General features: G+C 44.4%; 1 protein-coding gene across 4 annotated transcripts in view; it reads right to left on the bottom strand.

The window, feature by feature from the left end:
• Positions 1 to 15545: 15545 nt before the first annotated feature.
• The window catches only part of LOC140465713 (voltage-dependent L-type calcium channel subunit beta-1-like), a 273486-nt gene continuing 264919 nt past the window's right edge, over positions 15546 to 24112 (bottom strand). For 3 of the 4 annotated variants that reach the window (XM_072561366.1, XM_072561365.1, XM_072561364.1), the window contains exon 14: positions 16749 to 17454. In XM_072561366.1, the coding sequence (XP_072417467.1) occupies positions 16951 to 17454 (504 nt within the window). In that variant the 3' untranslated portion in view covers positions 16749 to 16950. Of the gene's footprint in view, positions 17455 to 24112 lie in introns of all 4 variants that reach the window. The other variant, XM_072561367.1, reaches the window with a different exon arrangement.

Here is a 24112-nt window from a genome sequence, read left to right on the forward strand (position 1 = left end):
GAGGTGAGTTACTTGCTGCAGACTTCCAAGTCTCTGAACTTTGTCTTGTATTCGTAGTATTTAAATACGTATTTGGTGCAGTTCCATTCCTGGTCAATGGTTTTGAAAGTGAGTATTCAGCGATGGTAATGCTGTTGAATGTCAGGGCGATGGCTGAATTCTTGCTTGTTCAAAATGGTCATTGCCTGGCACTTGTGTGGTGTGAATGTCACTTAGCAACCAAAACCGAACGCTGTCCGGATCCTGCTGGATTTGGACATGAACCGCCTCAGAACTTTGATTGTTATTGGAGTGGGCCTGAGGAACACCTGAATCCCAGCATGTCAGTCACATGGGGAATGCTGCAGTACATTACGAAATGATCCAGGTTTAACTAAACTTAATGGCGATGAGGAGCCTCGTCTTCCAATGACACCAGCTTTAGTCAATCCTGGACAGTTATATGGCAGCTGACTGTGTGAGACCTATGCATGGCAAACTGGTGCTTTATCATGAAACCTGTGACAATAGTAAAATAAAAACCTACGCAGCGTGACACCACCAACCTTTCCCTCTGTCACTCATATTCAAAGACCCCATGGACCATAAATAATTTATGCATATAATTTGTAAGCAACTATCCTCCACTCATTATATTTTGTGAAGAAAATGCTGCAGTCATTGGGACTCTGATTTCCATAGTCTTAGTCATGAGTTTAGTTCAAAGCCGCAAGTCCTACAAACCTACAAAGCAGGATGCTGAGGGCATTCACAAGTGCAGAATGTGTCCTTGCAAAGATTTCCCCATGCACATCAGTAAGTAATACTTAGAGGAAGGGCATTGATTGAGGAGAACAGATGATCTTGCTGAAGGGATGTACTTCAAGGAAAGCAGTTTCATACAAGTAAAATTAAGAAATCAGGATTAAGAAAGGGAAACAGGAGAAGAAAGGATTTGCATCAATGTAGTGTCTTTCACAATTTCCAGACATCTCAAAGAGTTTTAGAGCCAACAGAGCAGGTTTAATTTGGAGCCAGAGGCGAGAGTGTGGAACTTGAAAAGGACAGCAGGTCAGGCAGCATCCAAGGAGCAGTAGAACCGACATTTTGGTCATTCAGAATCGGCATCAGCAGGTTCGGATGAAGAGCTTAAGCCCAAAATGTTGATTCTCCTGCTCCTCGGCTGCTGCCTGACCGGCTGTGCTTTTCCAGCACCACACTCTTGCCTCTGATCTCCAGCATCTGCAGTCCTCACGTTCTCCTACTTAATTTGAGGCCAGTGTGGAAAGCCAGGATGATGTATGCACAGCTTGATCCTACAGACAACACTGAGATAGATGATCAGATGATTTGCTTTAGTTGATGGTTTGATGAATCAACATTAATTCAAGCAGTGACTCTTTCATAGTTGTAGAGTAACCATTTCTTTCAGGATAGAGTTGAAGGAGAAAAATGAATACAGAAGTTAATCAAAGAGCGTTCTCGACGGATAAGGTTTTGGTGAGAACATGAAAAGGTGAGGTGTGCGATCAGTCAAAAAATGATGGATTTCTTAGTCCATTTTTTTAACTCTTACAAAACATCCACTTGTTCAATGGTTTACGAGGCTACGCTGGGCAAAGTCATCGTACAATGTAGCCTAGTAAGGAGGCCATTTGGCCCATCATGCCTGTGCTCTTTGAAAGAGCTACCCAATTTGTCCCCATCACCAGCTGTCTCCCCACAGCCTTGCAAAGTACTTCCCCTCAAGAGGTGATTTGATTCCCTTTTGAAAGTTATTACTGAATCTGCATCCTCCAACTTTAATATCATTTTTAACTAAAAGTGATAACAGTCCAGTCACAAGACACTCAACCTGGTCATGACGGAATTTATTGGCAATGTAGGTCACAACAGCTATGCAGCATCTTTTACATAAAACTTTGCAATATTGACTCAGAGGTTGTGGTATATGATTGACTTGTATTTTGTGCCTACACATTAACCAATCTTTACAATCTCTCGAGGAAGGCAATGACCTAGTAGTATTATTGGTGAACTGTTAACCCAGAGACCCAAGTAATGTTCTAGGGATCCTGGTTTGAATCCCACCACAGCAAACGGTGAATTTTGAATCCAATAAAATATATGGCATTAAGAGTCTAATGATGACCATGAATCCATAGCCAATAGAACATAGGACATAGAACATTACAGCGCAGTACAGGCCCTTCGGCCCTCGATGTTGCACCGCCCTGTCATACTAATCTGAAGCCCATCACACCTACACTATTCCATGTATGTTCATATGCCTGTCCAATGCCGACATAAAGCACTTAAACTTAGCAAATCTACTGGTTAGGAAAATCACATCTGGTTCACTAATGTCCTTTAGGGAAGGAAGCTTTTATCCTTAGCTGGTCTGGCCTACATTTGACTCCAGATGCACAGCAAAGTGATTGACTCTTTACTGCCCTCTGGGCAATGAGTGATGGGCAACGAGTGCTGGCCTAACCAGTGTTGCCCTCATCCTGAGAATGAGTTTTTAAAAAGCCTTGCAATAATTTCCTTCTTTCTCCATTATCTTGTGAAAGTGTTGTCAGGACCACTGTAGGTGCAAAGGAGCGTCTTAACCGAATGGGTATGAGACCAGTCTTCACACATAAGGCTGGACTGGAAACATTAGCAAGCAATTTGATGACACTAGCATTTGTGGTGGAACACTATGCTGTTCTGTGAGATTACATAATGTTTCACCCACAGCTACGCAGAGCTTCACCACAAAGAGGAATTGTCACCATTCTCAGAGACCGAAAACATTTAACCAGAATAACACTGAGTGTCGGATTTCTGTATATCACTGTGATGGGCAACTGTATGCAATTTTCACTGTACTCCTGTACTCGAGTACATGAGGCAATAAAATATAAATCTAAATGCTCTCACGTCACTCCTTGACAAGTGTCCTATTCTAGATACTTCTAATCAATTTGTTTGTGATTAAGGTTTGGAGCAGATAGGACTTGAACCTAGACCTTTGAGCCCAGAAGTAGGGACAATATCACTGGTCCCCAAGCCCCAAGCTCCCCCTTGTACACTGCCCTCCGTGCTGTTGGAGCAAATTTTGCCAGTTTCCCAATGTATGGGTTAGCCTAGAATTGTATCTTTAATTCGGAAGCAGAACTGTTAAAAGAATCAGGAAGACATTTCAACTATATCCCTGTGATCTCTCTGAACAGGGATTGTGGGATGGTGCTAAGTAGAATTCCCTTGGGATGCTGAAGATCAAGTGTCTTGTGACTGGACTTTTAATTAAAAACCATCTTAAAGTTGGAGGATGCAGATTTGTTACTTTCAAAAGGGAATTGGATCAGCTCTTGAGGGAGGTACTTTGGGGAAACAGCGGTAATGGGATGAATTGGATAGCTCTTTCAAAGAGCACAGGCATGATGGGCCAAATGGCCTCCTTACCAGGCCACATTGTACTATGACTTTGCCCAGCTTGGCCTTGTAAACCATCAAACAAGTGGATTTTTCAGTAAAGGTTACGTGTTGTTGGAGACATTGAATGGTTACCGCACAGAAGGAGGCAGTTTGACCCATTGAGCCCATGCTAGCACTCTGCAAGAGCAACTTAGCTAGTTTCAGTTTACTAAAAGTTTCACTTTCAGATCCTTACCCAATTTATTTTTGAAAGCTGTGAATCTGTTGTTCTGCATTGCCTATTCATGCAATTTCTTTCAGATTATAACCACCCGTGAGACCGTCAGATTATAAGACTATAAGACCACAATGTGTAGGAGCATAAATTAGGCCATTCAACCCATCATGTCTGCACTACTATTCAATCATGTCTGATAAGTTTTTCAACCCCATTCTCCTACTTTCTCCCTGTAAGCCTTGAACACTTTGATACTCAAAAACCTAGCTATCTCAGTGTTCAATATACTCAATGACCTGGCCTCCACAGTTTTCTGCGGCAATGAATTCCATAGATTCCCCACTCTCTGGCTGAAGAAATTTCTCCTTATCTCCGTTACTCTAAGGCTGTGCCCTCAGGTCCTAGTCTCTCGTACCAATGGAAATATCTTCCCAACATCCACTCTGTCCAGGCCATTCAGTATTCTGTAAACTTCAATTGGATCCCCATCATCCTTCTAAACTCTATCGAGTATAGACCTAGAGTCCTCAAACATTCCACATATGTTAAGCTTTTCATTCCTGGGACCAATCTCATGAATCTCCTCTGAACATACACCAGGGCCAGTACACCCTTCCTGAGATTTGGGGCCCAAAACTGTGCACAACACTCCAAATGTGGTCTGACCAGATTCTTAAAGAGCCATTGAATAAAAACATTTCCACATATTACCTCTGGTTCTGTTCTTCATGTTTGTTCACGGGATATGAATGTTGCTGGCTGAACCAATATTTATTGCTCATCCCTAGTTGCCCTTGAGAAGGTAGTGGTGAGCTGCATTCTTGAACCACTGCAGTCTGTTTGGTGTAGGTACACCCAGCAATGCTCTTTGGGAAGGAGTTCCAAGACTTTGACTCAGTGACACTTTGGAACGGAGATGTATTTCCAAGTCAGGACGGAGACTATATTGGAGGGGAACTTGTAAGTAATAGTGTACCCGTGTATCTCCTGCCTTTGTCATTCGAGATGGTGGTGGTCGTCGGTTTGGAAGGTGCTGTCTAAGGAGGCTTGGTGAGTTTCTGCAGTGCATCTTGTAGAGGATGGGGATATTTGTGGTGCCGCCTCCTACAGTGAGTTGTTTAGTTGACCACCACTACTCATGACAAGGTGACACAGGACTGCAGAGATTAGATCTGTTCAATTGGCTGTGGAATTGTTGAGCCCTATCACTTGCTACTGTTACATAGCTTCTCCAGGTTGACATTTTCAAATAGGTCTGGTGTGGTTCCTGGCAAAATTCGTTCTGGTAATGTTAGACTGGGGGCTATGCCAGACCGTGAGGTGAGATTGAATCGAAGTACAATTCTGCTGCTGTTGATGGCCCATGCGGGCTGAACTTTGAGCTGCTTATTCTTTTTGAAAGCTATCCCATTTAGCACAGCAATAGTGCCATACAACACAATGTAGTGTACCCTCATTGTGAAGATAGATCTTTGCCTCCCTGATGACTGTGCAGCGGTCACTCTTACCAATTCTGTCAAGGACAGATGCACTTGTGGCTAGCAGTTTGCTGAGGATGAGGTCATCTACGTCTTTCCATCTTGTTGGTTCCTCCACCTGCTGTAGACCCAGTCCAGCAGTAATATCCTTGACCAGCTCAGACCTGCGGCCTAGACACTGTTGGTGATGGACATTGAAGTCCCCCACCAAGAGTATGCTCCGTGCTTTTGCCACCCTCAATGCTTCCTCACCAGGGTCTGCAATACTTTCTGGTGGGACAGACAAACCAAGGGATGGTGATGCTGGTTTCTGGGCCGTTATCTGTGATGTTCATTTCTGTGAGTATGACCATGGTGGGTTGTTGCTTGCCCAGCATGTGAGACTTTAGACAAATTCATATTAAGCAGGACCTTGCAGTGCCATCAGAGCTAGGTGTACCACTGTCATTTTCATTGCCTTCGTCGAATCTGTCCAGTTTCATTCCTTGTTGAAACTGTTTAGCAGTTGGGATTGCAGCTGGGCTGTTCAGGAGCCAACCATCTTGCTGTGGTTTGGAGTCACATGTAGGCCAGACCAGGTAAGGGTGATCAGTTCCCTTTTCTAAAGGGCATTAGTGAACCAAGTGGGCTTTTATGTTAATAAATGACATTTAATTTTTTTATTGGATTTATCGCCATCTGCTGTGGTGATCAGCATGTGAGCTGCATGTCTTTGTGGATGTGGTACCAATGACAATTGCCAGTAAGGGGCAATGCCAGATCGCCAACTCTCATCCAGGTGCACAGCGGCCTTTTCAAGATGGTGAGGGGAGAAGGAATGCTGGGCTTCTGAAGGATATCCACCGAGTGGAGTTCTGGGAATGGCACGTGAGGAGATTGGGCTACAACTGGGCAAGGGGCGGGACAAAAGGTGGGGTAGGTGGCTAATGTGGTGAATTTGGCAAGAACGCTCACTGGGCTTTGTGCCAAAAACCCTCCAGAAAACTCGCAGTTTGTTAAAAACATCGAGAAAGATTGAGCCCTTTGTTTGACACAGGGTCATCATACCTTCCTTGCTTCCCTATTGTCTGCCTTTATTGGTAACACTCAGAATTGTGTTAGCTTCGTGCGTGCTCAAAACTGTCCCTGTAACTTAGCTGAACAGTGTAACCGTTCCATCTATTCCCTACGCTTTTCTGGCTCTCCTGTGTGCTTTTGCCTTTGTCACTAGGCTGGGAGTCTCAGACAGGCTGGTGCCTGCCAGCCGTTAGGCTCAGGGATCTCCAGTTGGAATTTCCCCAGAAAGAATAGATGAGCGGTGAGTAAGAAAACAGAAAACAAAACTCACAGCAAGCAAAGGGAAGATCCGGAATTGCAGCTTGAAGCCTCAGAAGCTATAAATGTGATAGCTGATTTTGTAAAGCAAAAGTAAGGGCAGGAAATTGTTGCTTCAGAGCAGGAAAAGGATCTTTGGGGATTTCCTTCGGCCAGCTCCTCCCACTGTGTGATTCGTGTTGATGACAAAGTTCTCCAACTCTGTCTCTAGGTGGAGCGTAAACTGAGCATCAATGTGAAACACAGTGACCACAGCTGACAAAAATGTACAGATTTTATCAAGTACTAGAGTGTTTTTTTCACTTAAACGCTAAATTGTTGGTTGTCTCTTTTACCATCCACTCCCCCCTGAACTTTGTCCCCTGGACTGTTGGCCAACATTATAATAGGCATCAAGTGGCGAAGGCATGAGTTGAACCCAGACCTCCTAGGTTAGAGGATAGGGACATTACCTCTACACCACTGGAGTCTGTAACACACGCAATAAAGTGGCAGAGCGGTTAAGTGGCAGCGAGGGTTCAGTTGGTCGCACTCTTACTTCTCTATTGAGAGGGTGTGGGTTAAAGTTCCACCTCATGTGTTGAATCTGACACTTCAGAGAGGAAGCGCCCTAACAGAAGTGTCACTGTCTCTCTGGGGCTCCAACCTGCCTCTCAGCTTTTGTAGAAGATCCTGTTGCCTTGTTTGAATAAGGATAGAGGAGTTATCCCTGGCCTTCCAGCCAATATTTATTGCTCAACCATCATTGCAGGAACTGGTCATGATCTTATGGCTGCCTGTGGGTGCTTGATGTGTGCAGGTAGGTTGTAACAACAATGACTATGCTTCAAAGAATGTCTTTGGTGGAAGCATGTTTCAGGGATGCCCAGAGTGCATAAAGGTTCAATATAGGTGAGAGTGAGAGCCCTTGACCAAGTGTGGCATCAAAGAGCCAAAGCAAAGCTGGGATCAATGGTCATCAATGATTGCACAATGTTCAGCACCATTTACAACTCCTCAGACACTGAAGCAGTCCAGGTTCAAATGCAATGAGATCTGGACAATATCCAGGCTTGAACTGATAAATGGCAAGTAACAGTCTCACCTCATTACTGCCTGGCTATGACCATCCTGAATAAGAGACAATCTAACCATTACCACTTGACATTCAGCGGTGTTACCATCACTGAATTCATTACTATCAACATCCTGGGAGCTACCATTGACCAGAAACTAAACTGGATCCTCTATGTAAATAGAGTGGCTTCAAGAACAAATCAGAAGCCAGGAATATGATGGCAAGTAACCCACCTCCCGACTGCCCAAAGCCTGTCTAACATCTACAAGGGTCGAGAAAGTATGGAGCTGGAGAAAGCACAGCAGGTTAAGGAGGACAACAATCTTCTCCAATACACAAGCATCTCGTCACAATCTCCTCCTTGATACCTCACACTCGCTCTATCTCTGCTACTGCACCAGCTTGTACCCAGGATCTGCCCGCAACATTTTCCCTCACTCAGTCCTGCACACCACAACGTCACGAATGCTGCATACCCTCCACGCTGCTCACTCACTCACTCATGTGCACCAATAGAAATAGCAGGGCCACATAGTTCCACCTCTTTCAATACCTCCCTCTCTCTCTCATTCCATGAGGAAAGCATCCCAAAATAGGGTAGAAAGACTGAAGACAGCTGGTGGCCTGCCCGACATTTGGTTCCTCCAACCACATGCCTGCTAACTGCCACCCTCAATGGAAAAGCCCATCAAATGTATGCCCAAGTAAAAGTTAGAGAGGGCAAAGATATTACAGGGTCAACCACCAGGCCTTCCTTTCATTTTGTCGTTTCTTCTCTTTTATTCAAAACATATTTCAAGGTATACTGCCACTTTGGAAGAGGGAATAAGAGCTCTGTTTTCATTTCAGAGTTTGGACATTGATATTGGATATGGCGATTGTGGTTTGTGATGACTTACCATCGTGGAAACAAGGAATAAACTTTGCGTAGACACCACCCTCTCTCTGACCATACAGTGTCACTGAGTGACCATTCCTCAAGTCCCTGGGCTAATACCAGGTCTGTCTTAAAACGACTACGCTGGCACCCTCCGCTTGATAAAAGCAGTCCCACTTGAATTGACTTAAGGCCTCGGCCTTTGTGTCTACACTAAATGGTACAGCAAGGCTGAAGTAATCTGATCCACATATCTCTGGCTGAGGGGGCACAATATGAGCATCTAGGTAGGCTCAGAGTAATTGAGCACTATCAGAGCGAGCAAAGATCCTAGAGATACAGCCTGGTGCAGTTCATGGGCCGGGTGTAAGTCCCTGAGCACATAGTGTTCTTGCTGTAGGGTTACAGTGAGAGTTACTGATATAGCCTGAAGTGAGAGGCAAGCAGTGAGAGTCTTGAGGATGTGTGGTGGGGGTGTTTGGACAGGTAGGATATCAATGTCTGCGGACTGGAGGTACATGTGCTGCAGTTGAGTGTGGTGCTGGAAAAGCACAGTGGGTCACCAATCCTGAGGAAGGGCTTATCCCAAAATGTCGATTCTCCTGCTCCCCGGATGCTTCCTGACCTTTTCCAGCACCACACTCTTGACTCTGATCTCCAGCATCTGCAGTCCTCACTTTCTCCCCATACATGTGACTGGAGCCAATGGAACACTGTCCTGAGATGTTGATACCTGGTGTCCAATGGGGAGATCCTTTGAAGCATGTGGTCAGCTGCTCGGTTTCTGCTCTGGTTTTCTAACGAGGTTTTCTTGAAGATCACCAATGCAGTGATAGTGACTGGTACAACCCGAGGTGCAGCATCAAAGTGCAGAAGCAAAGTGCCCGAAGCATCGATTCTCCTGCTCCTTGGATGCTGCCATGCTTTTCTAGCACCCCACTCTCATACTGGGCTCCTTGTCCATTTCTGCCACTTCCCTTAAACCTCTATACAAGATTCCACCGGTAATTCTTAACACAGGTTGTCAGGTCATTTCCACTTTGTAACTAATAAAAGGGAACTGTGACAGTACACCTTGCTAACTCTTCATCATCTGGCTGCCTTAAACTCCAATTGGTCAGATTCAAAATTCTGGAAAAGGATCATGGGACTTGAAATATTAACTCTTTTTTTTTATTTCTCTTCATCTCTCTCCGCAGATGCTACTAGACCTGCTGAGTTTCTCTTGTGCTTCCTGGTTCTGTTTGTTTCAGATTCAAAGCTAAATTACCTGGTTCTCAACGGGACCCAGTCGAAAGAGAGGGGGTGATAAATTGCCTCAGAGATCAGAGGAATTCTTTGGAGCATTTAATTAAACTCAAGGCCACTAAATCTTTGTGTCAAACCTCTTGGCAAGTGAAATCTAACATCATGCAATGCTAAGATATTTTCCTTCTCATAAATTGATTGTTTTCCCCACGCTCCTTTTAATTTGAATACAGTTTATCCTTAGTGACCTATCATGCCTGTTGCTGTTTAATGTTATGTTATTTTAGCTCCGATCTTGTCAGCGTTATTTTTCCGTCCTTAATTGGAATGTTTCCGGAGTCCCTCTGGATGCTCCATCCTTGATGCACCAGTCTAGACAGTGTTACTGAGCTATTGATCCACGAGGTGAACTGTTGCCAGAATTCAGGAAAAGAGTAAACATGAACTCAGAAACTGTGGTTGGGGTGCAGGGGCAGATTTCCTGAGTTTTCTTTAAACTGTGGAGGGGGGCTGGTACCATAGTGTGCAGAACACCCTCCACTGCCATGATATTTAACTATCACCCTCAATGGAAAAGCCTGACAAATCAAGATTCCACCGGTAATTCTTAACACAGGTTGTCAGGTCATTTCCACTTTGAGATTTTACAGATTACATTCCAGTGTGGAAACAGGCCCTTCGGCCCAACAAGTCCACACCGACCCGCCGAAGCGCTACCCACCCATACCCCTACATTTACCCCTTACCTAAATCAAGTGTACGCCTGGCACCCAAGAAAAAGTGAGGACAAAGGGGAACAAATACTAAAATAATCACAAACATGGCAGCCATCTCTATTGAGATTGAGTGGAAAAGGTCGTGACTGTTTGAGCATCAGTGAAGCAATACAGGGAGCTAGCTCTCGATCAGATATCACAGTGTCAACCACAAGACCCTCCTCTCATTTTGTAATTTCTTTCCTTTTATTCAAAACATACTTAAAGGTGTACTGCCACTTTGGAAGAGGAAAGAAGAGCTGTCTTTTCATTTCGGTGTTTGGACATTGATATTGTGTATGTGGTTTGTGATGATTTACCATTGTGGAAATGAGGAAGAGACTCTGCTGAGGACTTGACATTCAACCTCCGCAATCCCTTTTTCAAAAACATTTCCTTTGTTGAAAACAGTTCAAAGTAGTATCATTATTAATAACAAGGAGTGGAGATTGGTATCTAGAATTTGAAGCACTTCTCCTCTGCTCTGTGACCAGGTTTCCTGCCCATTGATCAACAGGAAGCAGAGAGTGGTTCAGACAGGAGTTTGTATGAGCTTTATTTTGCTGAACCTGAACATGGGAGGAGAAGGAGAATTGTTTGAAAAAATGGATCTCAGGCAGAGGTGTTGCTCCTCATGCTGAGCACACACTATTTTCCTTTTGAACATGCAAATATATGTAATTAAAACTAGATGCACTCAGCCCCTCTTGGCCACTCCATCTGTCAATATGGTCACGGCTTATCTGATTCCGTCACATTCCTGCCCAGGCCAGGTAAGTTTCATACGTGCAGATGGCCCTTCGGCCCATCAGGTCTGTACCAATGAAAAGCTACTCTAAATCTATACTAACCACTTTCTAGCACTAGGCCCAAAGCCTCAAATGTTACGGCATTGCAACTATTCATCCAAGTATTTTTTAAAGTTTCCTGCCTCCATTTCTCTCCCAAGCCAGTGCATTCCAGATACTCACAATCCTCTGGATTGATCTCCGATGAAAACTATTTCCTCAAATCCTCTCTAAACGTCCTAACTTTCAGCTTAACATGATGACCCCTTATCATTGACCTTTTGCCTAAGGGGAACAGCTGCTTTCTCTTCATCCTGACTATGCCCTTATAATCTTATACACCTCTACCAGGTGCTTCCTCAATCTTCACTGCTCCAAGGAAAACAACCCAAGCTTATCCAGCCTCTCTTCACATTAAAGTACTCCATCTTGGGTGATCTTCTCTCCACCCCTCCAGTGCAATCACATCCTTTCTACAGTGTGGCATCCAGGACTGCACACAGTGGTCCAGCTATGACCTAGCCATATCCTATACCATTCCAACGTAAATGCCCTGCTCTCATAATCTATGTCTCAACTGATAAAGTCGTGTCCCATAGCACCTTCAGGGATTTGTAGATAAACACTCCCAGATCCCTCTGTTCCTCTGACCAGGCTAGTGTCTGGTCATTCTCTCCCCCACTTGCTTATTGCAAATCTAACTACTTCTGCCTGAACAATATTCAAAGATACTGCGTTCACTGCCATTTGAAGATTCCCAAAGTCTCTTAACCATCTGTGAGAAAAAGATTTCTCCTAATCTCCAGTTTAAATGGGTGACCTCTTATTTCTAATTCCCTACTCTCACATCCTAGCTGCTGACTATTCCATCACTTATTTCTCACTTGAGATCTTCCAGCTTACAGTACAGTGTGGAAACAGGCCCTTCAGCCCAACAAGTCCACACCGACCCGCCGAAGCGCAACCCACCCAGACCCATTCCCCAACATCTACCCCTTACCTAACACTACGGGCAATTTAGCATGGCCAATTCACCTGACCTGCACATCTTTGAACTGTGGGAGGAAACCGGAGCACCCGGAGGAAACCCACGCAGACACAGGGAGAATGTGCAAACTCAACACAGACAGTCACCTGAGGCGGAGAATTGAACCCAGGTCTCTGGCGCTGCGAGGCAGCAGTGCTAACCACTGTGCCACCCATGTTGTCATTCTATTGTTGTCATTCTATTCACTATGGTGGGATGAAAAGGACTAACTGCAACTACACATTTGTCGGCAGTGTTAGCTCATGTTGAGTTATAGAACATAGAACAGTTTAGCAACAGGTCCTTTGGCCCTCGATGTTGTGCTGACCTTTTATCCTCCTGTAAGATCAAACTAGCTTACATACCCTTCATTTTACTATCATCCATTTACCTATCCAAGAGTCACTTTAATGTCTATAATGTCTATAACTCTACTCAGAGAATGGTGGGTGTGTGGAATGCACTGCCAGTGGTGGTAGTGAAGAGTCACGATTAGAGTGGTGATGGAAAAGCACAGCAGGTCAGGCAGCATCCGAGGAGCAGGAAAATGGACGTTTTGGGCACGAGTCCTTCAACAGGAATGAGCTGATGAAGGGCTCTGGCCCGAAACATTGATTTTCCTGCTCCTCGGGTGCTGCCTGACCTGCTGTGTTTTTCCAGCATCACTCTCATATTGACTGTAATCTCCAGTATCTACTGTCCTCTCTTTCGCCTCTGTGAATAAAGAACCTACCTCTGACATCTCCCCTAAACCTTCCTCCAGTCACCTTCAAATTATGCCCCCTTGTGATAGCCAATGCTGCCCTGGAAAAAAGTCTCTGACTATTCACTCTATCTATGCCTCTCATCATCGTGTACACCTCTATCAGTTAATGAGAGTTTGAAAGTGCCATGCTGCTTGCCTTACCTGCCAGTCTGCTGTCTGCAGGTTACTCGAGTAATGTGTGCTTTCTTCAATCCCGAGCGATCTTGTGTGCACATTTGCCAGTCATCAGCTCAGTTGACTTCCCCGACCCCTAACTGTAGCGTTACTGAACCTGACCATTTATTGCTAGAGGAATAGAATATAAAAGTAGGGAAGTGTTGCTGCAACTGTATCAGGCATTCGTGAGACCATACCTGGAGTATTGTATATAATTTTGATCCTAGGCTTTAGTGAGGACTGCAGATGCTGGAGATCAGAGTCAAGATTAGAGTGGTGCTGGAAAAGCACAGCCGGCCAGGCAGCATCCGAGGAGCAGGACAATCGATGTTTCGGGCAAAAGTCTGATTCCTGATGAAGGGCTTTTGCCAGAAACATTGATTTTCCTGCTCCTCGGATGCTGCTTGACCTGCTGTGCTTTTCCAGCACCACTCTAATCTTGACTATAATTTTGATCCTGGATTAGTGGTGCTGGAAGAGCACAGCAGGGCAGGCAGCATCAGAGGAGCAGCAAAATCAATGTTTCGGGCAAAAGCCCTTCATCAGGAACTTTGATCCCCCTACTTGAGGAGGGAGGTAGTTGGAGTGGAGACAGGTCAGAGGAGGTTGATTCCAGAAATGGGAGAATTGTCTTACGAAGAGAGATTGAGCTGTTTGGGCCTATCCCCTCTGGAATTAGAAAAATGAGAGTGGTCTAATTGAGGTATAAAAGATGAAAAGGTGCATTGACAAAGCAGATGTCAAAAGGATTATTTCTGACGTGGGTCAATCCAGAATGACAGGGAATGGTTTTAAGATAAGGGGGAGCGGATTTAAAAATAGAAATGAACAGAAATGAGTTTTCTCAAAGGGTCATGGATCTGTGGAATTTCCTAGCCCAGAGTACGGCGGATATCAGGACATTGTGTAAATTTAAGGAGAAGATAGATTTTTAATCAGTAATGGGTTGAAGGGTTGAGGAATCGGGGGCAGAAAAGTGGAATTGTGGCTGAGATGAGATCAGCCTTCATTGCATGAAATAGTAGAAGAGGCTTCACAGGCTGAATTGATTACTCCTGCTCCAAGTTCTTAAGGACTACAAAAGGTTTAACTGATTAGATCACTTGGTTCAAAAGAGACTTGTGGGGGATGTGATATAGTAAGCCAATTGAAAGCAAGTGAGTAAATCCAATTTACATCTGTAAAATCAAGATTCAATCAAGATAAAAATCCTCTCTCTCTTTATGGAGTTTTTGATTGGTGGCTAATGAGATCTGAGGGTTGTTAGTATCTGGTCAATCACATTAACGTTTATTAATGTTATTGTTAAGATTAAGAGAAACAAATAGCAGATATTAAATTTCTTTAAACATTTCTCAATGCTGTGACACAGGGCATGGGTTGTGGGTGCTATGATTGAGGATGTAAATAAACTTTCTCCATAAAGAAAAGCTGTGTGTTTTGGTTTCTACCTCAGCAAGCTGTTTGGATCCTATTAACAACTGGATGCCATGATCCCATCTGTAATAAAAACTACAATACTCTTGGAGATACACAGAGTAAGGATTGAAATACCACCAACAAATGTAGTACAAGATATCTTATTAAAATTTACATTTGAACATTTATTTATAATATATACTGGACACAGAATTTTTCAGAAGTCGGCTGCAGGTATTTCCTCACACGGCCTGCAGCAATGATCATCATCAATCCTCTGGTCTAAGGTTTGTCAGACTTTAAGGACAAGGAGTGTACTGCCAGCACACATTCTGACTGGCAACAAAATCTAACCTCCCACAGAAAATCCAAACAGTATATCATTATAAACAATATCAGACAGTAGGGAATGATTTTAAAGGCCATGATTTAATTACGGGATCTGGACGATGGTTTCCTAGAGCATCACACTTCCCATTTTTGTTGTCCGTTAATTTGTTTTTGGATAACTATTTAGTATTCCTGCTGTTTTCAGCAGTGGGCTCTTACTGTGCATGACCATCTACTTTGCTTTGGTGCAGTAAAGCTGCCTATGATCTGATCCCCACCTTTATCTCAAATCACCAAACATGTGCACCCTACTGAAACACCGTCCAGGTTTATTCCATTCCAGGAACGATTTTCACGACTCAGTAGTGAAGAGTGCCAACTTCACACTTATCAGAGTCAAGCCACAGACAATCGTAAGGTGACTACAACAAATTGGATAAACGTTATTCTAAACACTTTTTCTTCAGTCCCTTTAATGAAAAGGAAAGGGAAGTTTCCAGGGTAGGAGTCTGGTTTGGGTTAAATCCAGGTCTCAAAAGGTAAGAGGCTAAAGTTCCAACTCAGTGCATTTGCTCCATCTCACCTGCTATAGGGCATCGTGTGAATCCCCTGATTACATCACTGCCTTTTAAATCACTTCCAAGTATTTATTACTCTATGCATTTTTAAATTTTGGCATAAATTACCCTTCAGAAACTCCCTCCCTCCCACCCAGGCTAACGAAGGCTGATAGCCCATTTTTTCCGAATGGTCAATGCTAGCCGTAATGAAAGGACAGTGACCTGGCCAGCCCCTTCAAAGTGAGTCACTGGCCCTCTCTCAATCCCAGTGAGGGTCTTTTGGCCACAGCGAAACAATAATAATCCCAGTTTTAGTTTCGGCCCCCATCCCCCAACATGGCAAGAGGGCCCGTGGCTTTTGCAAACTCAAGCTCTTGATTGTAAACAGTTGGCCGACCAACGTGGTCAGGCAGACACAGCAGTGTGTACATGCGGTCTGAATGGAGAATCCAGTAGCATTCCTAATCAGTACAGTCAATGCTTAAATGAACAAAACAGTCTGCACAGTTGTGGAGGAAGGAATAGATTCCGCACAATACTCCCTTTCACAACAGTGTAACAAGTTGGGGCTCTTGCAGCACAGTGATAGTGTTCCCAACCTCTGGACCAGAAGGTGCTGATTCAGAGGTTTGTAGTAGCATGTCTGAACAGGTCAGTTAAAAATATCTAAAACAAGTACTTAACGTGTTTAGTTAATCCTTCACCCACCTCCTCCTTATCGGAATTGATTGGGAGAGACGAGAGGGAGGGAAGAGTTTTCCATTGTGAAAGGGGGCTTAATAAATAGATATTCCTAAACACCCACTAAAGATAGAGGGAGTGGGGTTAATCAAAGAGAGCATTGTAGAAGACAAGATAACATCTCTCACCTCTTCTCCTCTGAGACCATCCTTGATCTGGAAATTCATGTAAACAAAGATGAGTGAACAAAAGGGAACATTCTCTGAGGGTAGTGGTCCATGTGTGAGCCACTTTTAAAAGGTTCCAATCTTTTAACTTCATGCTACCATGCGTGTTTATAATAGGCATTTACACATTTCACACCCAGCAACATTATCACCCTGATCTACAAAAAAGAAACAGACCTACAAAACCTCCAGTCAGACAAATGCGATTCTTGGCTTTGGCTGTTTGATGGACTTGTCCCGTTTTAGCAATCGAAATCAGGTTACCACCGATCTACTGGCAGGTGACTTTGTTGCAAAAAAACAAAATAGAGGTGTACAGTAATGCAAAGTACATACTCAAGCGTGTTCATCGACTGCGTTAGTCCTTTGAAGGGTTAACAATGCACCATCTCTGGTTCAGATACCCCTTTGCAGACCCAGTACTGAGGCACTATAAATAAACAGGGAGGGGGAAACGTGGCATTGATTTCAAAATCCCCTCTCCTATGCAAAATGTTCAAATCAATCAACAGGAGGGGGGTGATGACGATTGAGAGGGATTGGGAAGGAGGAATGCTCCAAATTCTTCGTCTTCCTTGGATTGACGGGCAGCAGGATAAAACTCTCTGAAGGTTGGGGGCGGGGGGGGGGGTAAGAAAAGGGGACAATTTAGCAAATGTACACGTCACGGTTCCACTCCTCAATGTCGCTCTGTTTCCTGGACAGAACCTCCTCATTGTTCTGCCTGTAGCGCTCTCTAGCTTTGAGCCGGTTCCTCTGCTGCCTGTTCAGGTTGTCCCTCTCCTCCTCCTCCTCTTCCTCCTCCTCTTCTTCCTCCCAGGACTCCTGCCTCCGGACCTGTTGCCTTGACATGCTGCACCAGCGAGCGCCGGTGCTCCGAGGCTCCTCTGAGAGCTCCGGGTCGTCGTATGGGTCCATTTCCACGCAGGAGTCCCCCGGCTCGGTGTAGGCCGAGTCCCGGCTGCCCTGAGTCCCCAAGTCAAAGGTGTCCTGGCGGGAGAGACCCCGGGACATGGCCCGCGGGTGGTGGCTGTACTGAGACGTGGAGGATGACAAGCGATGGTAGGACTGTTTGGTAGAGTCATTCCGATAATCATGCAAGTCAGGAGCCGAGCAGTCAATGCTTTGCTCTCCATGCACTAAGTAGGGACCCTAGTTAGTAGCAGCACACCATGCAGAGAGAGAATTAGGGAGGGAGGAGGAGAGGGGAGGTTTGGGAAGGTGGAAAACAAATACAGGTTAACAATAAACAACAAGCACAGTCTTTTACAGCAGATTAATAATGCAGGTTAACAGCAACATGGATGCACAAACAATCCCATCAGTTCTCTTTCTTTTAACTAGTTAAATATAAAGCTCAAATACCATTTTTTTTAAACAAAGAAGCTTTGTTTTAGCAGCGTCAACATGAACTCCCACTATTAGTCCTTCTATGAATTAAGTTCCAATTAGACTCATCCAGAAACAGAAGAGCAATATAAAGTGAAGCATGTTCTCATTCCTGGTGGCCGGTGTAGGGTCCTGGACCAACTTTCTTGAGGATTGGAAGAATCAAGGACTTTGTGTGGTCACACTGAGAGTACAAGTGGGTGTGGTTCTGGTCAACATTTCATGAAATGGTACAGTGACATTGGAGAGGATGCAGTGAAGATGTACAAGGGTGGTACCTCAAGAAAGGAAGTGGAGATGTAGCAATATAGCCACTGGGCCAGCAATCTCCAATGCCTGGCTGATGTTCTGAGGATATGGGTTTACATTCCAACATGGAAAAGGATGAAATGTGATTTCAATTAAGACAAAAAAAAAGTGAGCAACTCTAAAGTAAACCATGTCGATTGTCATAAAAAAACACCCAGATCTGGTTCACAAATGTCCTTTAGGGAACGAGGTATGTAGTGCTAACCTGGTCAGGCTTACATGTGACTCCAGACCCACAGCAATGGCCTCGCCAGTGACGCCAACGAATACATGTAAAAGAAAGTGCCTGGTGTTCCTATCAGACTGATTCTCTTTACTATAGAAAGAAATGGTGGTTGAGAGATAACCTAATGGAGATCTTTAAAATTACAAAGCGGTTTTGTCGATTGGATACTGAGTATTTCCATTTTGTGGGGAGCAGTATAATTGGAGTTCATCTGTAATAAAGTCACCAAGAAATCCAAAAGGGAATTCAAATAGAACCTCTTTACCAAGAGACCGGTGAGAATTGAGTAAATTTAGGATATAGTTAGACAGATTTTTAATGGGTTAAAGGGTTATGGGGAGTGGGCAGAAAGTGGAGTTGGGGCCAAGATGACATCGGCCATGATCGTATTGAATGGCAAAGCAGGAGGAGGCTGAATGGCCTCCTCCTCCTTCTAGTCCTTGTGTTGTTCTGAATGAGAAATCTGACCCACAGACAGTAGTTGAAGTGAATAGGATCGACACCCTTGAGTTCCGTGCAATGGAGCAGCTGGAGAAATGGGAAGTTAATGTATTGGCTTGATCTTCAAAGCAGCTGCATGGCTACACAAATTAGAGAGAACACTGATTAAGGGAACAGTAGGAGGGTATTGTAGGTTACAACAGTAAATTTAAACAAAGATTGATGCATGTGTAGAGTGTAGACATTGGCCTGGACTGTTTGGGTCAAATGGCATATTTCTGTGACTTACAGCTTCCATAATCCAAAAAAGAACAATATGGAATAGGGATCTGTTTTAGGGAAGTGGCACGAAATGGATGATATCATCTTGGCCAACCATGACACAGCGAGCCTGAAATTTACTTCCATTGACAGCACCAGAGCTGTCGGTGGTGCCAATATTACTGCCTTGGCTGAAGCCAATTGACCAATGTGTTCATGGCTTTTGCAGCTGAACAGCGTGGTCCACTCTGTCTGAGACAGCCCCTTCTGCAACACTGCAGAGAGCAATCATTGGTCGGCTTGTCTGAAATTTACTTCGTCTTTTCGACAGGAAACAGCAAACCTGTACAGGGCTGCCAAACTGAGTCACTGTAAAAAATGTCATGGAAGAAAATGACAATCATAAACTTTGAAAACTGGTGTCTGAATTGTTAACCTCACATTGAAATATAATGTACTCTTCATAGTATGGATCAAACCAAGAAAATTCAAAATAGCAGGTGATTTGGGGTAGAAATTCGTCCTGGGCAGTAGTCAGAAGCAGGTAATAATGAATCACGAACCTGTTCTCCATAATAAAACAAAAATAATCAGCTGGGCTTTAGAAGCAGCTGATCAATGAACACTTGCTTGATACTACGGTCAAGAGGAATACACACATATTAGCAATGTTACTTTCAACTCTCTAAGCACAACCATTTCTGCATTGGCTAAAAACAGAAAGTCTTACCAAAACCAAACACTGGGAACAAATGACCAGAAAATGCTCTGAATGTGCAGGAGCTCTGTCAGTCAGATTTACTTGGACTCATAAGCAATGGCGACAACTTATGTTGAGTGAAACTATCACCCTTCTTCATGGTTCTGGTATTTCTATCTGAATTATCTGGAACCTCCTCACCACACCCTCCCCCCAACCTCCCCCATGCTACATGCAGTAACAAGATTTACTCAGGTGCTCAGTGGGACATCGATCTACTTCTCAATAGTGTTTCCTGGGGCATTAAGGCTGCAGGTTCCCCCAGACCGAATCTTATTCCTGAGTTCTCTGCCTGAAGGCAGGTCAGAACCACAGCATCACAACCTCCAATGTTGGCAGTGCATGGAGGCAGGTCCCAAATCCAGCTGAAACCCTCCAGCGCTGATCTGATTTGGATTACCTCCCCACCCCCTTGCCTTCTCCTCCCCTTCCCAATGGGCTCCATGTTGCTCTGGCAACTTACAGCTTTCCATGCATGTGGTAACCTGGACAGAGGCTCTGTTTCTTGCCACCACTTGGCTGCTACTTCCTTCTTTTACTGCTTCCCAGTGGTTTATGTTGGAATTACTCAGCCTGTTTAGCCAAAGGCACTTGGAACATCTAGCTCAGGTGCACTGCCTACAACATGGCAAGATCTCCTAACCTGGCTTAACAGTCCTTGACTTAACTTGTATTCTCCTGGACACAAAGCGCAGTTACTCAATCTTAGGGGATCACTTTAATCCACCCCACAGTGGGTGGGAAACACACATGGTATTTGGTTCAACCCCAATGGATAGTGGATTCAGGAGGGTTTGTGGAAGCAATCCGATCCCAACAGTCTCTGTGACATCAGAGTCAGGTTAAAATTGATCCCTTTCAATTCTACTTTTGTCCCTTCAACTAGAACTAATTGGAACTTAAGGACACACACAGGCAACATAGCAGTGAACCACAAGACAAACACTGAAAAACTGATAGTTGAAGTTGTAAACTTTTGTAAAGAGTTAGTTGCGTCAAAATTGTAAGTGTACCTGAATATGTGCACAGGCCTGCAGACAGCTTGTCTATCCCCCTGTGTGGACCGTGCATGAAATAGTGTGCAAGGGTATGGGAAAAAAAGGAGTGTTGGCACAAGGCCATGATGCTCAAAAAGCCAGTTCAATGGGTTGAACAGCCTCCTTCTGTGAATTCTGTGATTCTGAATCCCAAGGACATGCTTAACTTTATTTTAACCAGTTGTCTCAACTTCCACGTCAATGGGAATCATGCGATTTAAGCTTTGTTTGTACATAAATACACTTTCTTTTCCCTTTTGTATTGTCATTGCTGTTTTATGAGGTCACTGCGCTCAATTCTTTCAGATCTGAAATCCTTTGATTGTGCAACAGTGGATGAGATAATGTAAAATTCCTTGGCGCCGTATTGTAATGCAGCCATTAGTGAACTTTAAAATAGGGCATGGAAGATTCTTATTTGAATTTCCAAAAGGCTTTTGAAAAGATGCAGCATAGGAGGCTGCTAAATAACAGCCCACCATGTTAAGGGCAAGGTACTGGCATGGATAGAGGATTGGCTGACTGGCAGAAGGCAGAGAAATGGCAAACGGTGACTAGTGGAGTTCCACAAGGGTCAGGTTGGGACCACAACTATCGACATCATACAACAACAATCTGGACAAAGGAACTGGGGGCATTGGTGCTAAATTTGTTGATAACACAAAGATAGTTGGAGGGATAGATAATGTTGAGGAAGCGAGGAGGCTGCAGAAGAACTTGAACAGGTGAGGAGAGTGGGCAAAGAAATGGCAAATGGAAAACAATTTGGGAAAGTGTGGGGTTCTGCGCTTTGGTAGGCAGAACAGAGGCACTGTCTATTTTTGAAAGGGGAAGAGTCTTTGTAAATCTGAAGCACAAAGGGAGTTGGGAGTCCTAGTTCAGGATTCTCTTCAGATTAACATTCAGGTTCTGAATGTTAGGAAATCGAATGCTATGTTACCATTCACTTCAAGAGGGCAAGAATATAAGAGCAGAGGTGTACTGCTGAGGCTGTATAAGGCTCTGGTCAAATTGCATTTAAGCAGTTTTGGGCCCCGTATCTAAGGAAGGGTGTGCTGGCGTTGGAGGGGGTCCAAAGAAGGTTTATGAGAATGGTCCCGAGGATGAAGGGGCTGTCACACGAGGAGTGGTTCAGGACTCTGGGTCTGTCTCAGTGGAGTTAAGAAGGAAACCTGATTGAAACTTACAGAATACTGAGAGCCATGGATAGAGTCAATGTGAAGGAGATGTTTCCACTAATTGGAGAAACTAGGACCCAAGGGTACAGCCTCAGAGTTAAGTGACAACCCTTTAAAACTGGGACGAGTAGGAATTTCTTCAGCCAGAGGGTGGTGAATCTTGGAGGCCAGGTCATTGGGTGCATTTAAGACAGAGTTAGATAGGTTTTTGATGAGTAAGGGGATCAAGGAGATTACAGGGAGAAGGCTGGAGAACAGGTTCAAGAAACATAACAGCCATGATCGACTGGTATGAGACAAAGAAACTGCAGATGCTGGAATTCAGTGTAGACAGGCAGGAGGCTGGAAGAGCACAGCAAGCCAGGGAGCATCAGGAGGTGGAGAAGTCGATGTTTCGGGTGTAACCCTTCTTCAGGATTGAATAGTGTAGCAGACCGAATGGGATGAATAGCCTAATTCTGCTCTTATATTCTGTGGGCTTAGAGTCTGAGAGGCATAGCTCAGTGGTAGAGCATTTGACTGCAGATCAAAAGGTCCCCAGTTCAAATCTGGGTGCCCTGTTGGGGGCAGCACAGTGGCTCAGTGGTTAGCACTGCTGCCTCACAGTACCACCAACCCAGGTTCCATTCCTGCCTCAGGAATGTGTGGAGTTTGCACATTCTCCCATGTCTGCGTGGCTTTCCTCCGGGTGCTCCAGTTTCCTCCCACACTCCAAAGATGTGTAGATTAGGTGAATTGGCCGTGCTAAATTGCCCGTAGTGATAGGTGCATTAGTCAGGGGTAAATATTGGAGCAGGGGAGCAGGCCTGGGTGGGTTCCTCTATGAAGGTCGGTGTGGACTTGTTGGGCTGAAGGGCCTGTTTCCATACTGTAGGGAATGTAATCTAACTCATTAACCAGTCTTTTTTTTAGACTACATTAGGTTTCCTACAGTGTAGAAACAGGCCCTTTGGCCCCACAAATCCACACTGACCTTCACAGAATTACCCACCCAGACTCATTCCCCTCTGACTAATGCACCTACCTAGTTTATTACCAGATTGACAATATCTCAGGAGCTGGTCTGTAACTGGAAAATCTGCAGGAATATATAACTCGATCAGGTGAAGCCTATGAAAATCCCTAATGGGCTTTTACAGTCACTCCTTGTATTCTCTGGAATTTTATGGCACAGAAAGAGGTGTTTGGCTTATAATGCCTGTAACGGCTCTTCAAGCGATCAATGCATCGAGTCTTATTCTGCCACCACCTTCCCTATAGGCTAGCACATTCTTCCTTATCAGATAACTGCCAAAAGCCCCTTTAGCAAGCTGCAGTTGAAGTTACCTTCTCCACACTGTCAGACTGTGCGTTCCAGACTCTAACCACTCACTGTGAGGAAACAAGATTCTCCTCGTACAACTGTTGCTTCTTTCAACAACTACTTGAATTCTGTGTCGTCTCGTTAACGAGTGGGAACGGTTTATCTCAATTCCTTTACGAGAAGGGGCTGGAATTATTGCACAATTTGAACTTAACCGCAAGGGCAACACATAAAATTGGCAACAAAAACACAGGCTGCTGGAAAAGCTCAGCAGGTCTGGCAGCATCTGTGGAGAGAAATCAATGTTAACGTTTCGGGTCGACTGACCCTTCAACAGCTTAAAAGCCTTGACTGATCAAACACAGCCACACACTTGGTGAGGTTAAGGTGCCGAACATTGGTAAAGTTTTAAGAGAAAACCAAACCAGTAAATAAGGGAGCAAGGAATCGAGGGCTATGTTGATAAGGTTAGCTGAAGTGTGGTGGGAGGGAATTGATATGGGGCATCAAGGCCAGCATAGGCTAGCTAGACCAAATGGCCTGTGCTGCATGTTCAGTTGTTGCAATGGAAGGTGTAGAGGCATTGTTTAATAAATATGCAGGCAGGTCTCTGAAGTACACTGATGTAGTAATCATGTCAGAGAGACTCTGCTAGCAGGTTGAACTAGAGCAGCTTAGAACAGCAACGTTAAGAGGGCAGCTCTTGTGGTAGTGTCCCTAGCTCTGAGCCAGGAGGTCCAGGTTCAAGTCCCACCTGCTTCAGAAGTGTATCATGACATGCCTAAATAAATTCATGATGAAAATACCTAGACTGGTGATGATCCTCATGTATATAATATTCATAAATACTGCTTGAAGAAACATTCTGAGGTCTGGCCTGATTGATCTGAATAAGGGAACCCTTCC

This window comes from Chiloscyllium punctatum, chromosome 42 (assembly GCF_047496795.1).
Source record: "Chiloscyllium punctatum isolate Juve2018m chromosome 42, sChiPun1.3, whole genome shotgun sequence".
NCBI classification, from domain to species: Eukaryota; Metazoa; Chordata; class Chondrichthyes; order Orectolobiformes; family Hemiscylliidae; genus Chiloscyllium; species Chiloscyllium punctatum.